Below are 24,376 nucleotides of genomic sequence, written 5' to 3'. Positions count from 1 at the left end.
TATAAGGAAATTACTGAGCAAACAAAACTGTACTGAAAATAAATTATTATAATATATTTAACGGTTTCTTAACCTATTATACAATGAGTTCTCCAATATATTACAACAGGAACGTTACAAATATACAAAATACACAAATACATAACACTCAGACAGATCTGAAGATTATAAAACAAATTATGTGAACGATTGTGAGTGTTCATGCTTAGACTTCTGTCTCTTGATGAACTCTCGAGCTAGCTTCTCGCCTTGTCGATGATCTAAAGCTTTCATTGCATCACAGTCTGAAAATGAAAATCACTGAATTAGACTGTGTAATAATTCACTGTATAATTCTGTGATAAACTGTCAATTATAAGAATTTATTGAATACAATAGATTACAGTAATATAATAGTAAAATAATATATTTGAATTACAATAAATAATGTAAAATTTTGAATTTTTTTAACTTGCTGACTAAGTTTGACTGACACAACAGTTGAGTGCCGTTCACCAACCCAGTAGCTCGGTGAAGAATTTGTGGTAGTTAGTATGATACTTTTGGAACTTCTCTGACAGTATTGATCTTTTAAAGAAAATTATGGTCAAATTATTATTATATATTAAATAAATTATTTTTCAACAGTATCTTATATCAGATGCGGGCTATCACATTAATTCTGAGAATGTAAATGAGCAACTTTATTTTATATTAAGTTTGTAATTTTTTTTAAAGAATATTAGCAATAAAAAACTAAAATTAAATGTCGACATATATTGCATATTTTAAGGATAAAGTCTATATAACTAAGATTCTATGTGGCATATGTTTAATGTCTGTGTTACTATCTCTAATCAATACTTTCGAGATGTAGGAAATGTCACAACACAGGGTGTATTTGTTAAGTTTTGAAACATGTTTTACAATATTGGATTAGTAATGTGTTTATAAAAGAGTTCTTAAATAGTTACAAACTATGTACAAAAAGCATTTTAATTTAATTTTTATTACTTATTGCCATACAAACTATTTTGTGTAAATAACAAATACAAAAGGAAAGCAATGATAAAGGAATACGCAAGGAAAATAGGATCAGAAGAAGAAAAGATAGGCTGAATAGTATATTTGGTCCTATTTTTATGAAATATCTTCATAAAAAACAAGAATTACATCTACTGAGACTGGATTTATTACCTACCAATCAATCATAGTAACTTCACAGTGAGAAAAAGATTACTCACCAAAATCAGTTGGTTTGCTCAGTTTCAAATGAATCTGTTGCATTTCCTGTATGTTGGTCTCCATAGTAGTAGCTGGAATCTCCAGGAAGGGATAGTACGCCTCTCCCAGGAACTGACTGCTCATACCGAAGTAGTCTTGATCCTTCACCATGAACAGCAACATCGCATCCTTTGACTGCCGCTGCTCTCGAGACAATTGGCTGTAGAGCATATACAACATGAGAGCAATACTGGTAGTACAAACAAAGTGAAACATTTTCTAAGTCATTAAAAATTTCACTAATTATAATTACGTGTTTTGCCCTCTAAACACTGAAGACACATATGTATAAAATTCAAACTGGTCATGAGTTTGAGAAAACTTTTTAACTTTACCTTTAAGGCCAAAAACATCTTTAAACTGTGTTATGTTGTACTGTATTACAGCCATACCAAGTGGATATAAGAAACTTGAGAGTAAAGGCATGCCAACTAATAACTTTACTCTTAAATGCAATTAAAATAGAGAAACATTGTTACTAGATATCACTACCATACACAGCTAGTATTTGCACAATATAACACTATCAGGATAACTTAAAGTTCAAAAAACCTCTCACTAAATGTCACAAGGAAAGTTATTCTTAGTGCTTGCTTAAGATAAACGCTGTATTCCAAATACAGAACCAAAAGGTTCCTTTATTGGGTTCAATACAGGGGCAACTTCCCCATATAGGACACAATTTTGGGAAAAGTGTCAAATCAAAAGAAATATTAAAATTTACACTGTAGAAATGAATTTCTCTTTACAGTTACATCTCTAACAAAAGCTGATATAGTATTACTAATGGATTCACAAGGACAACTTTCCAACCCAACTATTTTTTTTTATATTTTTATAGTAGAACACTACTAAGAATTAAAACATAAGACACGCATGGTTATTCTGCACGACTATCTTGCTCTCTCCCCACTACCACACTCTCCACGGGTTTCAAAGTAAAGTGAATTCAAATTTGACAATGAAATCAAACCATCTATTGCTGTTTAATTGTAACATATTCGGGGTGACTCAAGAGTCCTGTACCTCCTCAAACTGGAATTATTTGTTAAATGATTGGTTGATATAACTTGTATGTGTTGTGCTTTCATTACAGCTAGAAACCGATTCTGATGTATTTCTGGAGCCGGCTGTCACTCCATTACTAGAGTAAATATATCTGTAAGTTCACATTTTAAATCGCTTCATAGAAGATTGGGACGTAGCTTCATGCACTGCATTAATTAAGGGTTGATAGTTAAACTGTACTGTAATAGTTAAAGAATTATAGTTTGTTTTTATACACTTTGTGGGTAATAAAATCCACTTAACTATTTCTAGAAATTTTGGTCAACAATTTTCAAACATCCTACCTATATCTTTAATATATAGTATCTAAAAACTCAAAAATCTAACCCTTTATCAAATACACGTTAATGGGTTTACTGCTCCAAACTAAAATGTGTAATTACATAAGATATATAATACTCTCTTCATTTTTCACTCATAACAAATACTTGTACGGAAACTATGAACAGCCATTACACAGGAAGTTTGGTGTTGTGGTCACATGTTTAAAGTTAAAAATGTAAAGGTCGCCGATAATACTATTAAATTACACTTACAAATATTTTACATAAATTAGAGAAAAATTAAAATTCTAATCTTGATAACTATCAAACAAGAATTTTCAGAAGAATGAGGTTGGTGTCATTTTGTTAAAAACCAATTTACATTTATGACAACAACTTACAAATAACAACATTTTTATAACATTACTGGAATAGTTATTTACAACTAATACATGTTTTTTTTTAGGTTAAAAATCTTGAATTTAAAAATTTAACCTAAATTTTTTGTTCATTTCGACACAGCTAATGTATACATAACCATAGAAATGAGGATTTTCAAAAAACACTTATTACTCAGAGAGTCTCAAATAACAAATTATGCACAAATTTGGTTTTTTTACAATAGTTTTGTCTCATATTATGGGGAAAAAGTAAAAAAGGTAGTCAGATTTTACTGACTGAATTATTTTTTAAACAAACTATAAGCAGTCTTCACCCACAAGTCAAGTCAAGTCAAGTCAAAAATCTTTATTAACAATTTCTTCAAGAAATGTAATAGAGTCACAGAATTTACAATCTTACAGAATACAAATAAAGTTAAAGGATTTAACAATAAGTCAAAAATTGGTTTATTTATTAATTGTGTGCAGTTCTTCCTAGGTGGTCCTGTAGTTCCTGCAGCGGTCAATAAATTCATTGAGGGTATAGATGGTTTCTTCAAGCAGCCAGTTTCGCAGTCTTCTTTTCAGAGTGTTGTTGTCTCCTCTCTTGATTTCAAAAGGAAGCAAGTTGAAGAGCTTTGCGCCGGCATATGATGATTTCTTCGTAAAGAGTTCCATCCTGTGTAGTGGGAGGATGTAATCCTGTGCGTTTCTAGTTGCATGCCCTCGAAAGTCTCCAAGCTTCTTCAAGTTTTTCTTTGTGGCGTGAAGAATTACCTCCAGAATATAGATAGCTGTTACTGTCAGGATTCCGCGATCCTTGAACACCTGTCTGCAGCTTTCATGCGGCAATAGACCCACCATAGTCCTTAGGGCACGCTTTTGCAGGACAAGAACTTTTTGAATATTTGTACTAGATGTACTGCCCCACAGTACCACACCATATCGTAGGTGACTCTCAAACAGAGCATGGTAAGCGGTGGTCATAGCTTCATCTGTACTGGTGGCCTTTACCCTTTTCAGAACAAATGTTGCCGTGCTTAGTTTTTGGCACAAGTAGTCAACATGCAGAGTCCATGAAAGACAGCTATCCAGAATCATTCCCAGGTGTTTTAGTGAGTCAGTCATTATTATATTAGGAGGTCCTGATACCCTATCTTTTAGTCGTCCCAGGTTCATCTGCTTTATTTTTGTTTCATTGAACACAAGGTCATTCTTTTCACAATAGTCTTGTACCATACTTAGAGATATGTATGCATTTATTTCCAGTTCTTCTGCAGACCTGCTGGTAGTGAGTAAGGCCGTGTCATCAGCATACATGATGGGATAGCAGTAAGCTTCTAAGTACTTTGGTAAGTCTGAAACAAATAAGATGAATAGAACGGGTCCCAGGACGGATCCCTGGGGCACGCCCCGTGATACACCCCTAGGTTCTGAAGCCACTCTCCTCACTGACCCTTCAATAACATGTTTGATTTCAACAATCTGTCTTCTGTTACACAAATAGCTTGTGAACCATTTGAGAGGTGTTCCCCATATTCCCAGAGAATCAAGCTTCTTCAGTATTAGGCTGTGGTCAAGACAATCGAAAGCCTTGCTTAAGTCTAGAAAGATACTAACAACAGAGTTTCCAGACTCAAAGCTATCGATAACAAACTCAATCAGGTCAACAAGCCCAGTTGTAGTGGATTTTCCAGAGATGAAGCCGTGTTGTCTCTAGTCTAAAATTTAATGAAGTGAATAATCCACAATACAAGCCCTACATATAATTATACTAAGAGAATTTTATTACTTACATTGAGAATGTCTCATCAAAAAGAGGGAACAAGTTCCTCTTCTGCGTTTTTGTGCGTGGCCTTGGAATGTCTACAAACATGTCCTCAGGCAACAGGTGGATTTTTATATAGGGATCACAAGAACCTACAAAGAGAGAGATATATGTAATGGATTTGACCATTTAAACCATTTCAAACTTACAAAAATACTTTAATTTAGTTCAAGTGTTCTTAAAGTGTGAACTGTATTGTCCAAACAAAATAAAATACAAAAAAATTATTTTGTAAAAGAATATTTTAATAACTCATTTTTAATTGTGCTTACAAGTCAACTTTTAATACAGTAACTTTAACTTACGTAAAAATTGTATTAATATAGTTCATTTTGTAAATTTTTGAGTAATGAGTGTATGAGTAATAGCATCCAAATGCTTTTTAATTTTTTTCTTGTAAAGTGTACACACTTCTTGAATATTTAAACGGTACTAAAATGTTTAGGATTATTGTTTTGAATAACTAATAAAAAAATATCAAAAAGAGTAATAGCATTTGGATAAGTATTAATTATCATACCTTGAAGATAGACATCTCCTATAATTCTATAACCAAAAGTAAGGTAGAGAAAATGTTTTAATCTTAACATTGCCCTCGTGGAACTAAAATCAAGATGGCTGTCTATATAACCAACTCTTAAGTGTCCTAACAAATATAACTCTAACCACATGAAAAGTTTGGGAAACTCTTCTTTAGTCTAAAGAAATCAATTAACATAATGATAAAATTTATTTTTAATAAATTGTATTCTACTTTCGGATATATTTTAATTTTAGTTTCTTTAACTAGCTAAAGGTAATAAATGTAAATTTTACAGATGTTGTACAAGTCATGATTGCTTAGGTTTTTAATCTCCACAAAATGTATAGTTTACATTAGTGAAAATTGAAAGTTTTAAATATATACATGGCATCAGTTTAGTAATAATTCATGATTTGTTTTTTTGTTTAATGATTTTATAAGATATGGCTAAATTTATTTTTTTACATTTAGAACTATAGTTATGTTGTGATTTAGAATGTGAATATAACTCATTTGACTTGAAAAGTATTCATTCCATATCAATATGTAAAAACTTTCATATATGTTGGAAACTTTCCTACCAATTGAGCTAGTCCAGGAAACAATTAAATGAATATTCATTATTTTTGTTTAGTATTTCTTTATCTTATCTCATACAATACTAGGAACACATTAAAACAACAGATATGTTGAATGTATTCTGGCTAACACTTCACAGGAAGGTCAGTAGGCATAACACCTAGAGAAGTCATATATTAAAACTACATGATGCCACTATAACTAGACCATTCACTAACACGATTGACTGAGGCAAAAGTTAGAAACAAGCTAAGTTTTTTACATTGGCAACAACATAAATAAATGGATCAAACCGGATAGGAGAGGAGAAATAACTACGGTGTAGAAAAACAGATGTCTCATCACCAAATCTAATTATTTTAGTTTAGTGAAGTTAGTTTAGTTAAGTGTAGTTTAGTTTTTTAATTTAGTTTGAAGTAAAGGAACATCGGTTCCTTCTGATCATCCATAAAGATGTATAAATAAACACAAGATAAATCAGCATTTTTAGTGTATAATAGTTCTCAGAATTGTGTCATCCACATTATATTAAATCAATTGTTATTAAATATTAGTGGAATTTTCCAAGAATAAGTGTTATTGGTAACACGTCAATTGTTTTAAGATGAAAAGAAATTGTGGGTGGCAGTTTCTGGAAATGGGAGAAGCTCTCATCATGCAAGGTGACAACTGTGCTCAAGCTGAGGTTTTTTAAACCAAACGTTGTTTGTTTAGGATAAAAATTTACTAATTGTTCAAAAACAGTGCACTAGCAACTGATATCTCATGCATGAAATGATAAAAGTTAAAACAATAAATATAAATTTTGTAATCTTAAAAATAACTAATATGGCAAAATGATTACAATATAATACAAAACTAAGAGTTTCAGATTTTTAAAATTGCTATTCAAATATATTGTAACTTGAAGTATTGGAAAATGAAAATTTCATAATTTAATGGTTTTGTAATATTTGGCACTAAAATAGCATTTGGTTTTTAAAATTATACTGCTCACATACATATTTAAAAAAATAATCTGCAGTTAAGAGAGATGCAAGCTTTTGCCATTTCCAGAAAAATTATTGTCTGTAGCTGTTATGATTTTAAATTTAAATTGGTAACTTACATACCTATTTTACATATTTATATTTCTTGTGTTTTAATCCTAAATATACTTAAACAGGACCGTAACATTTAAACTCCTATAAACATATGCACTTACATACTACATACTAATACAAACAGACATACTATGTACTAACATACATACTGTAAACTAACACATGCACACATACATACATAAACATACGAAAGAAGTGAAGAGTTTTGTAACATGAGTCAAAAAGATCTGAAAAAACACATACGTTCTTAATCTAAATACAAGGAAATCTTTTTTTGCACTCATCACTTATGCAACATTCACAGATTCTTATAATCCATGTCACAAAATTCTTTCATACAAATGATTAATATGTAGCATTCCCATATGATTTTTTCATGTAACTTCAAAAATAAAATTATACGAACAGTACAATTTAAAAATGTATACTGTTTAAAAACGTGCTCATTTCATTTGGTATTCCAATTCATTATTCAGTTGAGATAAGTAACTTTGAGATAATAATGTTAACTTACTGTTCTAAAATCTTATATATAGAGTGGATAGATTCCCGGACAAGTATTGTGACTACTATATAGAATGATTTGAAAGACCTAAAATTATTATAAAGACTTGTAGGCCTAGGTCAGAAGAATACATGAATGCTCACAGGGCTCAGTTCTCTTTGAAAATACTCAATGAAGATGGATTTAAAACAAACCAGCCAAAATTCATCAAAATTAGTCATTCTCTTTGGCTCTCGTTGCCCTTTGCTGATATAATTATTGTTTTGGTAGTGTAACACCTTCACTGCTGATCTGTACTGAGTAATCTTGATTAGTCTCATCATAGATCAAGCCCTAAAGCATCTGCCTCATTCCGTGTGTTAATCCTCGCATTATGTGGTTATGATTTAGAATTAGATTCTTCATTTGCAAAAATATGTAAATGCCAAACCATAGGTAAATAGTCAGTGTAAATTAATATGGCATACATCAATAATGTTAAAATCAACCAGACTAGCGAACATGTCATTATTATCTAATCTCTGCAATCGTTTAAAAAGTCCAGAATAAAACAGTATTTCCCATGTAGCAGTGAGAATGTCAACAACCATCTTGACTTAGCCATGTCAGTCTCCAAAACATGAGATGATGTCAGGGTCATATGGGGCTTGTTACTATTGTAAGTAACATGTTATTGAAAAAACAGTTTAGTGGCATGGAATACCCAAATGGTTACTTCCAGTGTTCCATAATGGACAGAAGAAAGAATTATGATTTTTTTAAGTATAAGAATTTGTTTCAAGGCTGAGGCTTCTATATTACGTATTAAAGGAAAATTCTTATTGAGCCATAAGAAGTTTCTGCAGGAGTTCTTGAGTAATAGGACACAAATAATTCTGATTGCCTTATTTTTGTTTGTTTACAAATGTGCATATTTCTCAAACCCAGTGCTTCTCAGATCGCCACAAACATAAGGCTTATGAGGAAGTACACATCCATGCTAGAAGCAGGACCTGCCTGTCCGCATAGCCCATCAATCTATGAAGAATAAACAGACCACTAGTGATTCTCCTCGCAATCAAATCAACATAACTTGCATAAGAGAGTTTGTCATCAATAGTTAAACCAAGGAAGATAATTGTTGAGCTCTAAGGTTCTGAGTCTCCCAGGTTTGGTTAAATGTTCTGCTATTAGTGTGAAAAGATGCCTAGGGCTTAAGATGTTGAGATTGAGCCCAAATGTGATCAGGGAACATGAACTCACAAATCTCATGTTTTAAAGAAGCCTCACATAAGTTACAGATGTGTTAGGTTGAAGTATAAGATCAGTAACCTATAATTCAGATGAAACAACTGACAGTGTAAACATTCAGAATATAACAAAAAGAGTGTATAAAGAAATGTTCAATATTGAAATTGTCATTATACCTGGTTCAAACTTGAACCAACATTAATAAGCTCTCTAACTGCTCACCATTTGAGTCCATGGGCTTGAGGTTGCGGGCGTTCATGACCTCAATGCGCAAAGTATCATGAACAAACTGTAGCCTCACTGTCAGTAGACCATTTGCTGCGCTCACCATATCTCGCTGCTCCTGCAGTCTGGCATGGTGCACCTGCAACAGATTCCTACTGTCAATATTTTGTTGTAATTTGACCCAAGTCAAAATATTCCAGAAGACAAGAGAATAGGAAATTAAACTTATCTCAGCGTCAACCAACGGGATAACAAGATTTAAAATATTTGAGAGTGGTAACTTTCAGTATCGTTATCTCATTGGCCAACGCTCACATAGCTATTTTTTATGTATATTACAATGTGTCAAGATAAAAAATGACCTGAAGCTAAATTTATCATTTGGGATTTTAAACCATTCCACTACCAAACACGTTTCAAACCCTACCAAAATTAGCATGACTGACAGACTTAATCCTAATATTACATCACTATCACCAGTAAAAGGAAAAAAAGGATTTGATTATTATGATTTACAAACACTTTTACTCTCTGAGAGTGAAGAACCTCATCTAGTCCCGACCTGATTGTATTATAGAACCAAATGTTATCAAATGCATTTTTGGATTGTAAGACCACCATTACTGAACTAGGCTCTTCTAATAATAATTTATTGCCTTCTGTAAATTATAAAAAGCTAAATATAGAAAAACTTCTATTAAAAAATACCAAACAAATATTAGTGCAGCCACACAAAAATTGGCAAATCACCTAAAGTAACAAATTCAAAATAATCCATTTTCAACTGGCAAAAAGTTCGTAATATAGTGCTTTCTCAGAAATTTGGATCATACTAATCTGAACTCCGTACTGATTATCTAATAAAAAATTCTTTTTGAAAAGTAAAATTTGTAATATGTGGGCTATAACACAATTTTAACGTAACTTCATATTTTTGGGTGCTTGCTGTTCAGTACAATGGTTTCCTTAGTGTACGTTATGGTAGAAATTTCCATGTGGCTGTGGAGGGGGATCTTCGCCTGTTGTGTGAGGCGGCCTGCAGTAGTATCAGTTCAGTTCCTTTCTGTTCTTTTTGCTTTATTTATGTGTCGCAGTGAAATAAGAGTGAAAAACATAAAAAGGTGTTTGTGTCAGTGGAAGAAAAGTTTCGTGCCATAAAGCACATTGATGCTGAGGAATCAGCAAAAAAAAAAGATTGTGTAGAGTTAAGTGTTGGAACAACTATGGTTTCAGATTTGGAGAAGAAACCATGACCAAATTGAAAAGTGGTGTTTCTCTCAATCTAGTGGAAGTGCATTAAAAGTGAGAAAAATAATGCACAAAGGAAAACATGCCGAAGTTAAAGAGGCGTTATTTTTATGGCTTCGAGATTGGAGATTATGGGTGTTCCAATTAATGGTTCCATGCTTCAAGAAAAGGATTTAAAATTTAAACTTGAATTTGAAGGAGAAGGTGGTAAAGTTACAGCTAGTGACAATTGGTTGGACCGATGGAAAAATCGGTATAGCATTCTCCAACTCTCAATAAGTGGGGAGACCTTGTTGGCCAACAAAGACGATTCCAGAATTTAAAACATTTCTTTTTAAACTCTTGACGAAGAAAGAGTTTCCGGTGACCAGTTATACAACTGTGATGACTAGCTTGAACTACAAAATGCTGCCCATGACGATGCTTGCTTCGAAAAATGAAGCTTCAGCCCCGGGCTACAAAAAAAGTAAGGAACGAGTTCGGGTTTTACCCTGTAGCAATATAAGCTTAGACTAACATTCATTGGAACATCAAAACAGTCTAGTGCCTTTAAAAACTAAAAGAAAGGTGATGTGATCCCAGTTTGATACACAAACCAACAAAAAGCTTGGATGAATTCTACAATTTTTAAGACTTTAAGGTTTTTTAATGAATTTGTACTATCAGTAGAAAATTATACAGCTAAGAACAATTTGCCAAGGAAATCTATTAATTTGTTGAATAATACCTCAACACATCCAATGACTAGCGAATTAAAAGACAATGATATCAAAACTGTATTTTTACCTTCAAATGTGACAGCCATCTGCCAGCCTATGGATCAAGTCATACTTTTGGCATTAAAGTTGAAATAACACTGCCAGTTATTTAATTTCGGATATAGATAATAATGAGTATTAAATCAGTACATTGAAAAAAAGACATATTGGATGTAATTAGGTGGGTAGCTGAACTGTGGGAAGAAATCACTCCTTTGTCCATTGGTTTCATCATGGAAAGTTCTCTTGGAACATGATGGCAACAAGTTCAAATAAATCGATGGAGGGAAGTTTAAAGAAAATGTTATTTCAATGTAATAAAAACTTCCCGCATATGACAAATTAAATGAAAACGACTGGATGAGTGGATGAAAAATGACAATGAAGACAAAATAACAGACGCCAATATTGTTCAAATGGTGACAAATAACGCAACTTTTGAAGATGAAATACCTGAGAGCCAGGAAAATTGAATCGCACTTTCTAAAGGGTTTAAGATGCTAGGCAGGACACTAGAATACATCACTCAACAAAAAAGAATATATGCAGCTGACATAATGTGTTTGTGAAAGTTGAGAGACTTTGCGGCAAGAAAACGAGCCAAAACAGTGAAGAAGACTTCCATATTGACTTCTTTAAGAAATAAGTTCCATTCCTTTATTTAATTTTAGACCAGTGAGTATTTAATACATTTCATCTTAATTAGATAATATTTATCCCTTGTATTTTTACTTAATTTAGTTGTAAATTCCTACGTTAATTTGATTTAACTGTATTTAGATTACAGTGTAATACATTGTGTATTTACATAATCCTATGTTTTATTAAGTGTTTACTATTTAAACAAGCTCATTGTTGTCTTTACATATTACAGCAAACACTTTATGTTGTTATTTTTCACTGCATATCGTCATATTTATCAACAATTACAATGGAAATAATGAGTCATACCAATCTACGATAAGTCCGGATCGGCTGTCCACCACATTAGTTTGAATTCCTGAGAGTGTACTGTACTACCAAAATATATATAAACATATTTTATAATGTCACATTGGGGCTTGCCATTCTGTGCTGTCTGTCGTTGCAAATAACTTTAGTTACATGTTATCACACACTACAGATATTCACCCCCCACAATAGGTTAGAACTTCAATATTTATGACAAAAGTAGACACTAGTACTTTTTATTTGCCATCCCAACAAGAACCATGCTGGCGATAAAATAATTCCAAAGTATACAATATAGTTTGTGATGCCCAATGTTTCTAATTCCTCCTTCAAAAATATATAATTAGTCTAATCATTATTCAGGGACAACATGTGAAATTAATTTCAAAATTCTTCTTTTATGTACAAATGAATCTACTGACCTGCATGATTAAGTCTGTAGTGTCCATCCCGTGGAGAGTCAACAATCGTTCTATCCGTGGCAACATCTCTCCCTGAGTCTGCAAGTGTTGGGAACCTTCTTTCTCTCCTTGATGAAAGAATCCCATCAGTACATGCAGTGTTTTGTGCAGGTTTGCAAAGAAGTTTGGAGGTTTCCTTTTCTGTAATGTTGAAAAATGTAAAAAATATAATGTGAACATAAAAATAAAACATGTGTAGTAAACTATTCAATGCTGAGTTGTCAAAGCTAACAGCTGACTGTTCCAGATTGGGACATTGAAGCAGTAGGAGAGTATTTATTTTATAGCATATCTTGAATATCATATACTTATGATGAGTGTTTAGTGGTGTGTAACAGTTTTACACATTACTTATGATCAATTATAAATGTATTCCAGAAGCATTAAACATCAGTTTCAAGTTTAATACATAATGGAGTCTATTATCTAGGTGGAAAAATTTTCATTGTTTTTAATTGACTGGAATGAATATTACTATTCAAATATAAGCACTTTTGTCTTCTAGTATTTAAACTGTATATTAAAATTTAAGTAATACTTAAGAGTAATACTTAATACTTAAATACGCCAAGAGTGAATAAAGCATTTGGTTACCTATATTGTATATGCAAACTTGTAGTTGCTGTTTGTGTTAAACCGTTGTCATCAGTTTTTCCATTAACCAGTGAGTACGGTACCTTCACTCACCCATTCAAATTAGTGGTTGGATGGATTTAAAAAATGAAAAATGTTTTAACTAAGCAACTACCAATTAACTCATACTATTAATACAGTAAAGAATCAATTAAATGTACTCTCATTTTCATAACTTACCTCAAGTCCATTTTCAACAAGATCAAACATGATACGTGAGAGCTTGTCAAAGATGATGGTAAGAGTACGGTCAAAGTTGTCGGGGTTGAGCTGAGAGCTAAGGATGGTTAGGTTCTCGTCCAGGTACTGCATCAACCGGTCTACATAGTTGTTCTCTTGGTCCGCCAACTCCGCCCCCTCCATCAGGAACCTCCTCACAGACGGACTCATCTGTTTAAAACATATTAGCTGTTAATAAATAGTGTTAAGCTTTTCTCCCATATGCCAACATTATATATAGGTTTCAGAAATCTTGCTCTATCCCAGTAGGCCGTTTTTAATGCTGTCTATACACTGCAATTTTTAAATTCAAAAGATAGTGTATTCTTGTTTAAAAAACCAATAACCTAAATAAAATAATGTAGAATGTACAACAAAACTCAAAGAACAAAAATACTAGAAAAAGGGCTCTACAATTTGTTTTTGTTCTCACTTGTTATATAGCACTATTACTAGGGTGGAGGGGAAAGAAAAAGGAAAGTATACCAATTTTTCTTTAAATCTCAATTTGGTATAGAAATAATAAATTATAAAACAATAATAATGGAAACAGGTAAAAAGAACTCACATGACAGTTATTCATAGATGGTATTTCTAGAAAAGGTATCTTCACCTTTATTCATATAAAATATGATACTCATAATATTAGTTTTGTAGTGTAAGAAATTTCACTGCAATAACTTGTACTTGACATTGATATTAGTCATTATTTGCACTGGATTTATTTAGAATAGATAATGGAGATCAAATTAAATATAGCAAAACCAACAGACAATGGGTATTACATTTTTAACTTCAGCCTAAAACTCTTAACATGTTAAATAATAAACTACTAGCAATATAAATTACATACTTAATTCAGTTAACGTGTAGTTTTAGAAATTAGCTACCACAAATTAATTATAGATAAGTTGTGTATCTTCACAGTACTGTGAAAGTTACCAATAATAATGAACAGTAATAAGTCTTTCCCTGGACAATTTACTGAATTAAATTGTATCCATAACATTATATTGTGTTGGGCTATAGTTGATGTGAGGGAATGATGGGTCACTCTGATGTTATAGTCCTAAAAATTTGGAATAAATAGTTACCAATACCACTCCATTATTACCAATACTTGCAGTAAACCATACCACATTTATTAAATTCAATTCTTGCTCAACCAGGTCAGATATTTCATATATTTCACAAGCATTACGCCTACATATCAGAACAAATTTTGTTGGGGATTACAAAAGATACAAAACACAACAGATACAAAACAATTAATTACTTTAATGCTTAATCAAAATAAACGTACAAAATGGTAGTATTATGTAAGACTTTATCAGCAGTGCCATGCCGTGCAACACAGAAATACAGCTATTTCCGAGTATAGACAACTTTTCGCTTAACGGTAAGCAGTGATGAAACATCTTTTAAACTTGAACAGTCTTATTTCACCCTCGACTTTGTACTTAATAAATTAATATCAAACTAGAAAACAGATGGATATAAACTGCATAATCAACAATGAATTATTTATTTAAAAGATTTTAAAACAAATTACTCATAAAGAATTTTTACAATTTCTCTAGGGTTTGGGGGGTCAGGACCTCCCTTATCTACTTTAATGGAATTTAATAGCTAAGTAGCATCTACCACTGAGTACTATAGAATGCACCCACCTTATCTGCCACAGTCTCCAGGAGATCAAGGATCTTGTTCTTGACAGTTTCGACTGCGTTGTCCATGACCAGTTGCAGAGTGTCCCTACAGTGTTCCGCAGCAGATGGGCTCCTGAAGTCTGCCAATCGTTTGATAATGTCTTCCATCCCGAGCTCCTTCACAAAAGGTTGTATAGACTGCCTCACATAGTCTATGTTGTTGATTGCCAAGCACCACTGGAATAGAAATTATACTTTCCTTAATAAGTACAGAAATAATAAGGTATATGTTAATTTTTATTTTTAGAAACCTTATATTTCACACAAACAAAACCAGATTGGAATTGTAACAATTATACTAGAACATACACAAAATAAATGGTCATATTGATAATCATATTTCTTTGAACTGGGTAGGTTTTTAGGAATATTTAAATCAAAACTAACCTAAGAAAGAAATTTCAAACACTACATAAATACAAAAATGGAAAATTTTGGAATAATATCTTTTAAGTTTTAAAATGAGCAACATTTACATATATTACAGCATTAAGTAATTGCACATGAGTATGCAAAATTTCTATTTATTAATATTAACATCAAACTATTTCAAAGTGAATACATTTGGTTCACAGATGTAGACTCAATTACGTTCATCAACACAAAATCTAGTAGGTATTAATCATACAAATTCACACTATAACGTTACTTTCATATAAATGTGAATTAACCACTAACATTAATTTAAGTGCTATAATTATTATTGATTTTTACAACATTTTTCCATTGCCAATATTATTAGTAAAATTTTTGACACAAGATCTCACCTCATTGGTCACTTCAAACTTCTTCTCATAGACTGTCTCTGTGTCACCCATTTTGTCCACCTTGAGGGCCATGATATCTGCGTAATGCACAGAACACCTGCAGATGTCCTGAAATTGTTCAATAATTTTCAATTTTTATAATTGAAAAAGAAATTTATAGGTACAATTTAAGTTTGTTTAGTCAGAAAATATTTGTGTTGTTTTCAAATAACACCTAAAATGAAGTTTTAAAATTGTAATAATGGTGAGATGTACATCATTATGTACTTTGACAACCAAAACTTTTAGTTTAATCTGTAAACATTTTGCACAGTTACCTAAATTTGATTTCGTTTTACATTTTAAGCAGATGTTTACAAAAAAAAAATTGCAACTAATAAATATGTTATAAATTTTGTAATAGAACAAAATACTATAACTAATAATCATGTAAAACTAGTTATCTTATAAAATATAATTTATGCAAGTGTATAAAAATTTTAATTGTTTACAACAATTGTAGACTGTTTCTCAGTGTAAAAGCTTTGAGTGTGTGGAGTGGTCGGTAGATCATACCAACAGCCTATACTATCACTCTATCCATTGACTTCCATTGACTCGATTGACAGTGACTCCATTGACCACTCACTAATTGACATGCCCACGACAACTCATTTATATGAGTACAATTTATAGAACTTCTTTGAAAAAAGTTTGAAGTGTTCATTATTATTGATTATTAAGTAAAAATTATTAAGGATCACAACTGTAACAATGACCACGAGTTATGGACGAAAACAACAATTGAATTTAACGTTCCATTTTAATATTTGAACACATTCTTTCTATTCTTATTTCCCTCTGTGGCATAATTTAAGCCTCCAAGAATGAGTCTGTAACCAGTTACTTTGGATTTTACTTTCCCATACATACCATAATAATATTACTAATTTGTAATTACAATAAAATGAATACCACATGTTATTATGTGTGTAAAATATACATTTAAAGTATAGAAATATAACCAATTTTTTGTGTACATATTTCAATCCTCTCCTATATATTATATCAATAAGCCATACTGAACTTACATCCATGATTTTTGCGACAAACGTATAAGATCCTTCCACGTCTGGCCAGGATAGCTGCTGCCAAAAGGTTTTGATCTGTGAAAAAAATTCTCAATACAAAATGTGTATTGCTTCTCCAGAATCAAAGCTTTGTATTAAAACAAATTTATATTACATCCATCAATAAGAAGTTTAATAAAGTATAATATTATATATTAATTAATAAGACATACCACGGAAGACATATAAGCCGGAAATTCATAAACTCTCTTACCTAGTAAAATAAGGTAATATATAAATAATGCAATTCCATCTTATCATATGATCATATAACAATGATCCAAAATTAAAAACCACTCTAAATGTCTTATAATTAGTGTTTTTTAGCTCATACTAATGCATTCTGTTTAATTTTACAAAGTGTTACAAAGTACAGTAGTATAAAGAACAAAATTTAAAACTATTATTAAATACTTAAAGAGCATTATTTTTAACTTGTCTGTTGATAAAGAATGATTTCATAGAGACACATAATTATTATGCCAATGTCTTTTTTGCCGCACTTTAGTAAAATAGCAATCGGAAGAGCTCTTACAATTATGTTATCTTCTTAAACGGTACCTTTAAACACTTGTATGATTCTTTAAGTACTACTGGAATGACAGTCCGCATAAAACTGCAGCTAAACAGACTTTACTACTGTGTTTACCTAGTGGTACCTTTAATGAAACCATATCGTTAAATTGTGATTTGTTTTCTTTACCATAACACTAATGAAGTGTCAGTATAACACATGTGGGTCTGCCTGCTCTTTATCTCATTATATAGTAAGAGTATATGGATTAAGATTAGCTTTATTAGTACTGCAAATTTAAATTAAACATGAGAGAGAATTAAAACAAAACTGTATGTTCATAATTATGCTCACTAACAAACCCTCAGAATAGCAATTACGGTAGTATCAAGTGTCATGCTAATGTTTTCTATGCAGTCTACCTGATAGTAGATATGTAGAGTATCCACTGCAGAAGAGGAGTATTTGACAGTGGAATCGATGGGAATGAGTTCATCCAGCTCTACAGCACGCTCTATCCGATGCATGGCCTTGTACACTGCAATGTCCAACCAGTGGGCCACACCGCGGTGGAACCAACTGTGAAACTGGGTGATATGGAAGTTGTCTGCTTCAGTCGGGCAGACAGCAGTTCCTAGTCTATAAACAAATATTCTGTTAGCTCTACAGCACGCTCTATCCGATGCATGGCCTTGTACACTGCAATGTCCAACCAGTGGGCCACACCGCGGTGGAACCAACTGTGAAACTGGGTGATATGGAAGTTGTCTGCTTCAGTCGGGCAGACAGCAGTTCCTAGTCTATAAACAAATATTCTGTCACACTTCTGACACGGTAGGACACTTTTTTTACACAATATAACCAACATTTCTGCCTTTACTTTCAGCATTGTTAGTCTATCTATCCAATCAAACATTCCTTGTAAGCTCAGTGACTGAATTATCAACACAATAAGAGTCAACTCTGTAAACTGTCAGTAAAATCTTTTTACAAACATTTATCACACTGGAAAGCAAAGTAATAATTTGTATTAAAAAAATTGATTCTACTTTTTTACACAGTTTGTTTTATACTTATAAATAGTGACTATTTATAAGTATAAAACAAACTGTGAATATTTATAAGTATAAAACAAACTGTGTTTTAAGTTGTTGCAATAGTGAATTGAGGAATTGAATCGAAATACTCACATGGCAAACCTCTGCAAGGCGAGGTAGAGTTCGAAAAGGCTGGTACCAAGGGCCAAGGGATCATCTTCTAGGTTTGCAGCATTAGGCCTTGGCCGTCCACTATACCGTAACGGCTTGAGAGTGGCACATATGTCATTGACTAGGGGTTCAGTCATCTCACAAACCTGACAAATTTGAACAGAATAAATAATACAACACCATAGATTAGTAATATTACAGAACAGAGCATAATTCTATTTGGAAGTACCAAATACAGTATATAAATTTTTCTCAAACAGTGTAGTAAAGTAACCTTATTCAATGGAATATGAAAATGTATCAATATCATACAATAAGACCTAAATTCTTAAGGAAAACTCATAAATTGTTTAGTACTCAATAATTATAATGGTACTCACTTTGCATTCATACATTGTGTACAATGTTTTTGCATAAGGAACCTGCAGCAGTCTGTAAAAGAAAAAAAAAACTCTAAGAATAGTGTAAGATTTCTAACATCTCATTAGTTTGAATAATTTGTTAAGAAGTTGTGGCATTTTGTGATATTTGAACAAATTTACTGTACTTGAAATTACGATAGTAAGAACAATTTTCTTTATGCAACATACCAAACCCAAGAAATAAATCTAATCAAATAGTGGGCTCTCAATTATTTGGTCATAAAGTAATTGAACCAAAATTAAGCCCTAAGGCACTTCATAACACAAGCGTACAATGAAGTGTTCAGCTTCATATTTGTCAAACTATACGGCTACTTGCTTATTGTCCTTACATAAGAACATAATCAACACAAAACCTTGCCACAAATACTGTATTAATCTATTTTTCTAGAAAGGCAACTGAGGCATGGCTTGATACATCTCACTGTTGTTAGTTTTAAAAATCAAGATTATAACTTACGTGATAAATAGTTTATCATGGAACTCTATGGCTTTTTGGAGATCAGTTCTGACAAGCTGAATGATTTTGATTTGTTGCTTCAGAACAGCCTTTTCTGAATTGTCTTCAGGTTTATTGTGATCAGTGATGTGGATGAACCTGAAAAATCAACACTCAATATACCTCACATGGACAGGCACAAACAATTAAGTTGAGCTTTATCTGAGTTATTGGGGTTTTAAGAGTAATTATTCTAAAAACATTACATACAGTAAATTTCAGTGCAACTTAACTTTATATGAATTAGGAAAATACGAATACAGCCATAAAGTGGAGTAGTTTTCTATTATTTTGTAATAATAAAGTAAAATTAACCTGAATATAGGACTCAATAGACTGCGTTTCATATAGTTTAGATTTCCACTACATTAATAAAATGTTAACTTTAACTAAATTCTCTGTTATTTTACATGAAGGACTGTTATAAACTAACCAGTCGATTGCAGCTTGCGTGATGGCATCCTCTACAGCTGTGCTGATATTGCAGTTATGTGTTCGTGTGAGCCAGCCATATACTGAAGTGGGAAAAAGGTCTGTACCTGCCGGAGGCTGCAGTTTGACCAATGTCGACAGTATACTGCCAAAGTTACAGACAAATTAGTCCACTACTGTTTTACAGATTTAGAAGAAAAAGAAAATGTCCTTAAATAATGTCTCTAAAAATATATTGAAACAAAATAGCTTAATATACGTTTTCTAGTTTATTTTAATACTACTCTATAGTTTCACAAATAAAGTTACTTAGCATTTAATAATATAAAACTAAACAGTAGATTTTAGTCAACAACTTTTAAATTACATATCAACCAAAATTGATATTTTTACATAAGAACAATAAAGAAAATTATTACTAAACACAATACTGAAAATTACTAGGAACACACCTTAATGTATTTGTTAGTAAAGCTCCTGTACTCTTTTCAGCAGGTGGCAATTTTCGAAGTTTTTTTATTACATTGAAACATGATGGTAAAATTTTCTTAGCTGCATCCCAGAATGATTTGATCTGGAACAAACATTTCAAAAATTATATTTATTTTTATTACACTTAAAAATTGAGAATCAAGCCTTTGTTGTAAACGTGTTATAGCTTTGTGGTTAATATAACTCAAATATTCTTACTGTTGGCCTGATGACTTTGATGCAACTACAGTTAATATTTAGTCACTTAGATGTAGTTTAGGTTTTCCATATTTTGTTGTTACTATAGCTTGTTTAATTCCAAATTGTTAGTAATATTTGGATTATAGTCATTCTTTTGAAGAATACATTTAATGAATGTATTTCAAGTTATGTTGAAAAGTACACTACCTCCTCATCAGTGAACAGTCCGTTGGCCAAGGGTCGAGTCAATTTCTGCAAAACGGTGTGGAAGGTCTCCATGCTGACCGCATGTGTCTGGCCTACTGCTGCGTACTCCGTCCACTGTGCGAGAGCCTCGTCTACAGATGTCATCCCACTCTGTGCCACGTGTTGTTGTAGGACATTCTCCGCAGCTGGTGAGAACTCTCCCTTCCACTCACTTGGCTCTTCTGACTGCTAAATACAATTTTATTTAGCTTCAATAATATTTATTGCTGATTTTATAAAACTTCACAGTACTTATCTTCCACAAAGAAAATTACTGTAATAGTTTTAACCATCTTACAATTAATTGTAATTTAAAACTGACTACCAATACATATAGTGTTGAGTACTGAAAAGAGCAATTTATTTTTATAATGTGATGGATAAGGCATATTGATTTTTTGAATAGATTGTTATAACTTAATAACAATCTTTGCTATTAAGATGTAAGAATTTTTAAGAATTACTTTCCATATTTTACATTTTTCTAGGTTGAAAATTATAAACACAAAGCAAAGCAATTTGAATCTTGTGATTCTTAGTAATACAAACTAAACAAATTATTGGTTTGAATAAAAATACAGTAATAATGATAAAGAATCAAAGATCTACACGATTTGTACTCATTGGTTTCATTATTTATTACCTTACATTATATACATGTAAATATATTTATTTTCAAACAAAATTTTTTATTAACAAACTTTTTTCTGAATTTTATTTCCAAAACAAAATAAAAGCAAGAATAACAAAAAAGGGATATATATTTGCTTAATAATATAGTAATAAATCTTATTCATTATCGTAAAAATATGTTCTCAAATTATATGTCCAACGATGAATTATTTGTAATTTGTTGGGACACCTTTCTGTAAATTTAAATAAAAATGTTTTGATTGATTGATTTAAAGTGTTCTCACCTTGAATATTAGTGTAGGCATTTGATGATTTTGAGCAAGTAATATGAGTTTCAGAAATTCTATATGTATTAATTACCTGTGCTGATTCAATTTCGTGTAACGCAAATATCCTCAGGAGATGTCGATGTTCTTGAGTTGCTACCTGAGAATTCTTTTCTGAACTAAAACTAATTTTTAATTTGACAATCCCTTGTCGACGGACTTTAGTCTTCTTCTCCAGGTTTACCCACATGATTTGTCCAGTGGCTGGAATGTTCTGAAAAAAAATATCAAAGAATGTATTTAATATTGTTACTGGAAATAAAATTAAGTAGTTATTTCATTCATTGTAATCAAGCTTGCTGAATACCATAATTATGTAAAATGCTGATAATAAAAATTGAGTTGTTATGAAGAAAATCTAAAAGCGTTTGTAATATAACATACAATTTTACACTTCTCAAACTCAAATATTTCACAGAAAAAACAAGGTATGAAAATTATTTGTTAGTATAAAAATATTTATCAATGAATTGGTAACTTTTCCCTTCCAAAGAAGAGTATCTTAATTACTGTATTTTTTAACAGTTTTTGTAGTTATTCCAATGATGAACTAATTTACCTTACCACAGGCCCGTTTTACACCCTGCCAGCGCCCTAGGCACTACGAAGAGTTGCGCTCCTTTTTATACCCCTGCCAGCTGACTACGCCCCCCCCCCCCCTACAGCCCTACCATAACGCCTATACCTCGTAAATTTAGATTTAGTCTGAAATGCCAGTTTTGGTTCGGGAGGGACTTTAGACTTAATGTCCCTTAACTTTCCTTTACAAATATCCTGATTCTTTTCGAGAGCCTTCCCATTATCCACCACTTATGGACCCGCCGTGTCCCGGACTGGCAACCGGTAGCCGTGAGGTTTCTACTGGCCTCTGGTAGGAATGCATGTAACATACCTGTTACACCCATTCTCCCTTCTTTACATTTGAAGTATTTACAGTACATTATTTATAGTATTCGTTTAATCACACTTTCTTTGGATTATTTTTGGTTTGTTGGCTTACCACTAGACTAACTAGACATTCATGCAATAGCTTTTTTCTGGTTTTCCGTATTGCAAAGTCGTCAATAATGTTTGTTATTCTAATGTAAAGTCGTCAATAATGTTTGTTAGTCTAATGTATTCGTAAATAATGTTTGTTAGTCTAATTTTAAAGTAATGACGTTTTGGGCGCATAGCAACAATAAGCCATTAATCTTTTCATCAACCATTGATGATCTAATTTCTGACTTCACTCTTTTCAAAGCTGAAAAGCTACGTTCAGCTGTGCAGTTCGTCACAGATAAGGTTAGAAATATCCTGAGAGCGACCTCCAAATTGGGGAACGTGTTCTCCAATCCGTTTGATTTTATGTAGGCGTACATATATTTGATCTTAGAAAGGTTCTCCAAGACCATGCCTTGTTTGAAATGATTACATTCCTGAGCAAAGTTTTGTCCATCAATATCGTTCTTGTATACTTCTCCTAACAGTTTAGCTTTACAAGCCAACTCTTTGGAATTTTTCCCTTCTAGAATTTATAAGATCTTAAATCTTGTGTCGAGATTTTACTGACCTCCCTTCTTTTGTTGAGCTGCGAACCTATGTTGTCAACAATGGCAATAAACACCCCAGTTCGATCTTTCTCAAGGAGATGTTTCTTACATGCTTCTGTCCTTCTTTTCATCGGACAATAGCTTTCTTTTTCTTACTTTGTCATATACAGCTTCTTATTTTTCTGCAAGTTTCAATGCTTTGGACTCGATATCACCAAATAAATCTCTCTTTTCCCTCAAAAACGAGGATAGTGTTTCAAGTTCCTTTGTAGAACCAAATAGGTCTAAATCTTGATTTTGAAGAGTCAAACTTGTTACTTGTTTTATCAACTGTCTCGAGAATTTCGTCCCAGATCACAGTTGTTAATAACGTGGTTTGGAAATTTCCAAGTGATTTTAGAAACTCAGTGGCTGTGCATGTGTTTATAGTGTCTGAGTAACAGCTTTATTTAGCCCTTCATGAGCATCTATTAATTCATGTCGACTTATTGTTAAAGCTCGAAGAGCGTCTACTTTAGCAGATCTTGTGTCACTCAGAGGTTTTACCATTAGCTTTCTCTAATCTTTCTTTGATTTTCCTTCGTAACTCTTTTCAATTTGACTTTTTAAGATGTTCCACCTGTAAGTGGATACCGAGAAAAAAAGCATACAGCCCTTGTACGAATGTAAAAAATATTGTGTGTTATCTGGACACGCCTTATCGGCAGCAAAACACCCAGCAAGGTTTAGTGAATGAGCTGCACATGGTACATAGTCAGCAAGATCATTTTTGCTGTTATTCCTTGCCCGAAGACCTGAGTATATGACCAACATGTCTGATGCATTGTCGTAAGTTTGTCCACGACAGTTATCGACATCCAGCTCAAGTTTCTCAAATAAACTGAGGGTTGCTTATTCCAAACTTCCAGATTTGTGGCATACACTCGGTAAGAGTTGTATCAGGGGTTCGTTGGCTCAAGCATTGGGCAATGAAACATACCGCAGTACTACAGCCAATTGGTCTGTGTGCGACTCGTCAGGTGTGAAGTCTATGAATAGCAAGATTGCTTGATTTCATTTAAGATTTGTTT

At 32.3% G+C, this 24,376-nt stretch overlaps 1 protein-coding gene across 1 annotated transcript in view; it reads right to left on the bottom strand.

Annotated features, from left to right (window-relative positions):
* Positions 1-30: 30 nt before the first annotated feature.
* The window catches only part of LOC124374404 (protein unc-13 homolog 4B), a 45,981-nt gene continuing 21,635 nt past the window's right edge, over positions 31-24,376 (bottom strand). Inside the window, exons 8-24 of the mRNA XM_046832624.1 lie at positions 21,809-21,988; positions 20,777-21,001; positions 20,350-20,471; positions 19,899-20,042; positions 19,427-19,564; positions 18,925-18,976; positions 18,527-18,690; positions 17,759-17,975; positions 16,784-16,858; positions 15,714-15,821; positions 14,908-15,123; positions 13,199-13,408; positions 12,347-12,526; positions 8,965-9,106; positions 4,771-4,894; positions 1,224-1,423; positions 31-284 (exon numbers count right to left, since the gene is read on the bottom strand). Of these exons, the coding sequence (XP_046688580.1) occupies positions 178-284; positions 1,224-1,423; positions 4,771-4,894; positions 8,965-9,106; positions 12,347-12,526; positions 13,199-13,408; positions 14,908-15,123; positions 15,714-15,821; positions 16,784-16,858; positions 17,759-17,975; positions 18,527-18,690; positions 18,925-18,976; positions 19,427-19,564; positions 19,899-20,042; positions 20,350-20,471; positions 20,777-21,001; positions 21,809-21,988 (2,604 nt within the window). The 3' untranslated portion in view covers positions 31-177. The remainder of the gene's footprint in view (positions 285-1,223; positions 1,424-4,770; positions 4,895-8,964; positions 9,107-12,346; positions 12,527-13,198; positions 13,409-14,907; positions 15,124-15,713; positions 15,822-16,783; positions 16,859-17,758; positions 17,976-18,526; positions 18,691-18,924; positions 18,977-19,426; positions 19,565-19,898; positions 20,043-20,349; positions 20,472-20,776; positions 21,002-21,808; positions 21,989-24,376) is intronic.

This window comes from Homalodisca vitripennis, chromosome 1, assembly GCF_021130785.1.
Source record: "Homalodisca vitripennis isolate AUS2020 chromosome 1, UT_GWSS_2.1, whole genome shotgun sequence".
In the NCBI taxonomy this organism is placed as follows: Eukaryota; Metazoa; Arthropoda; class Insecta; order Hemiptera; family Cicadellidae; genus Homalodisca; species Homalodisca vitripennis.
The sequence above is the reverse complement of the archived record's forward strand: the minus strand, read 5'-3'. Positions and strand labels throughout refer to the sequence as shown.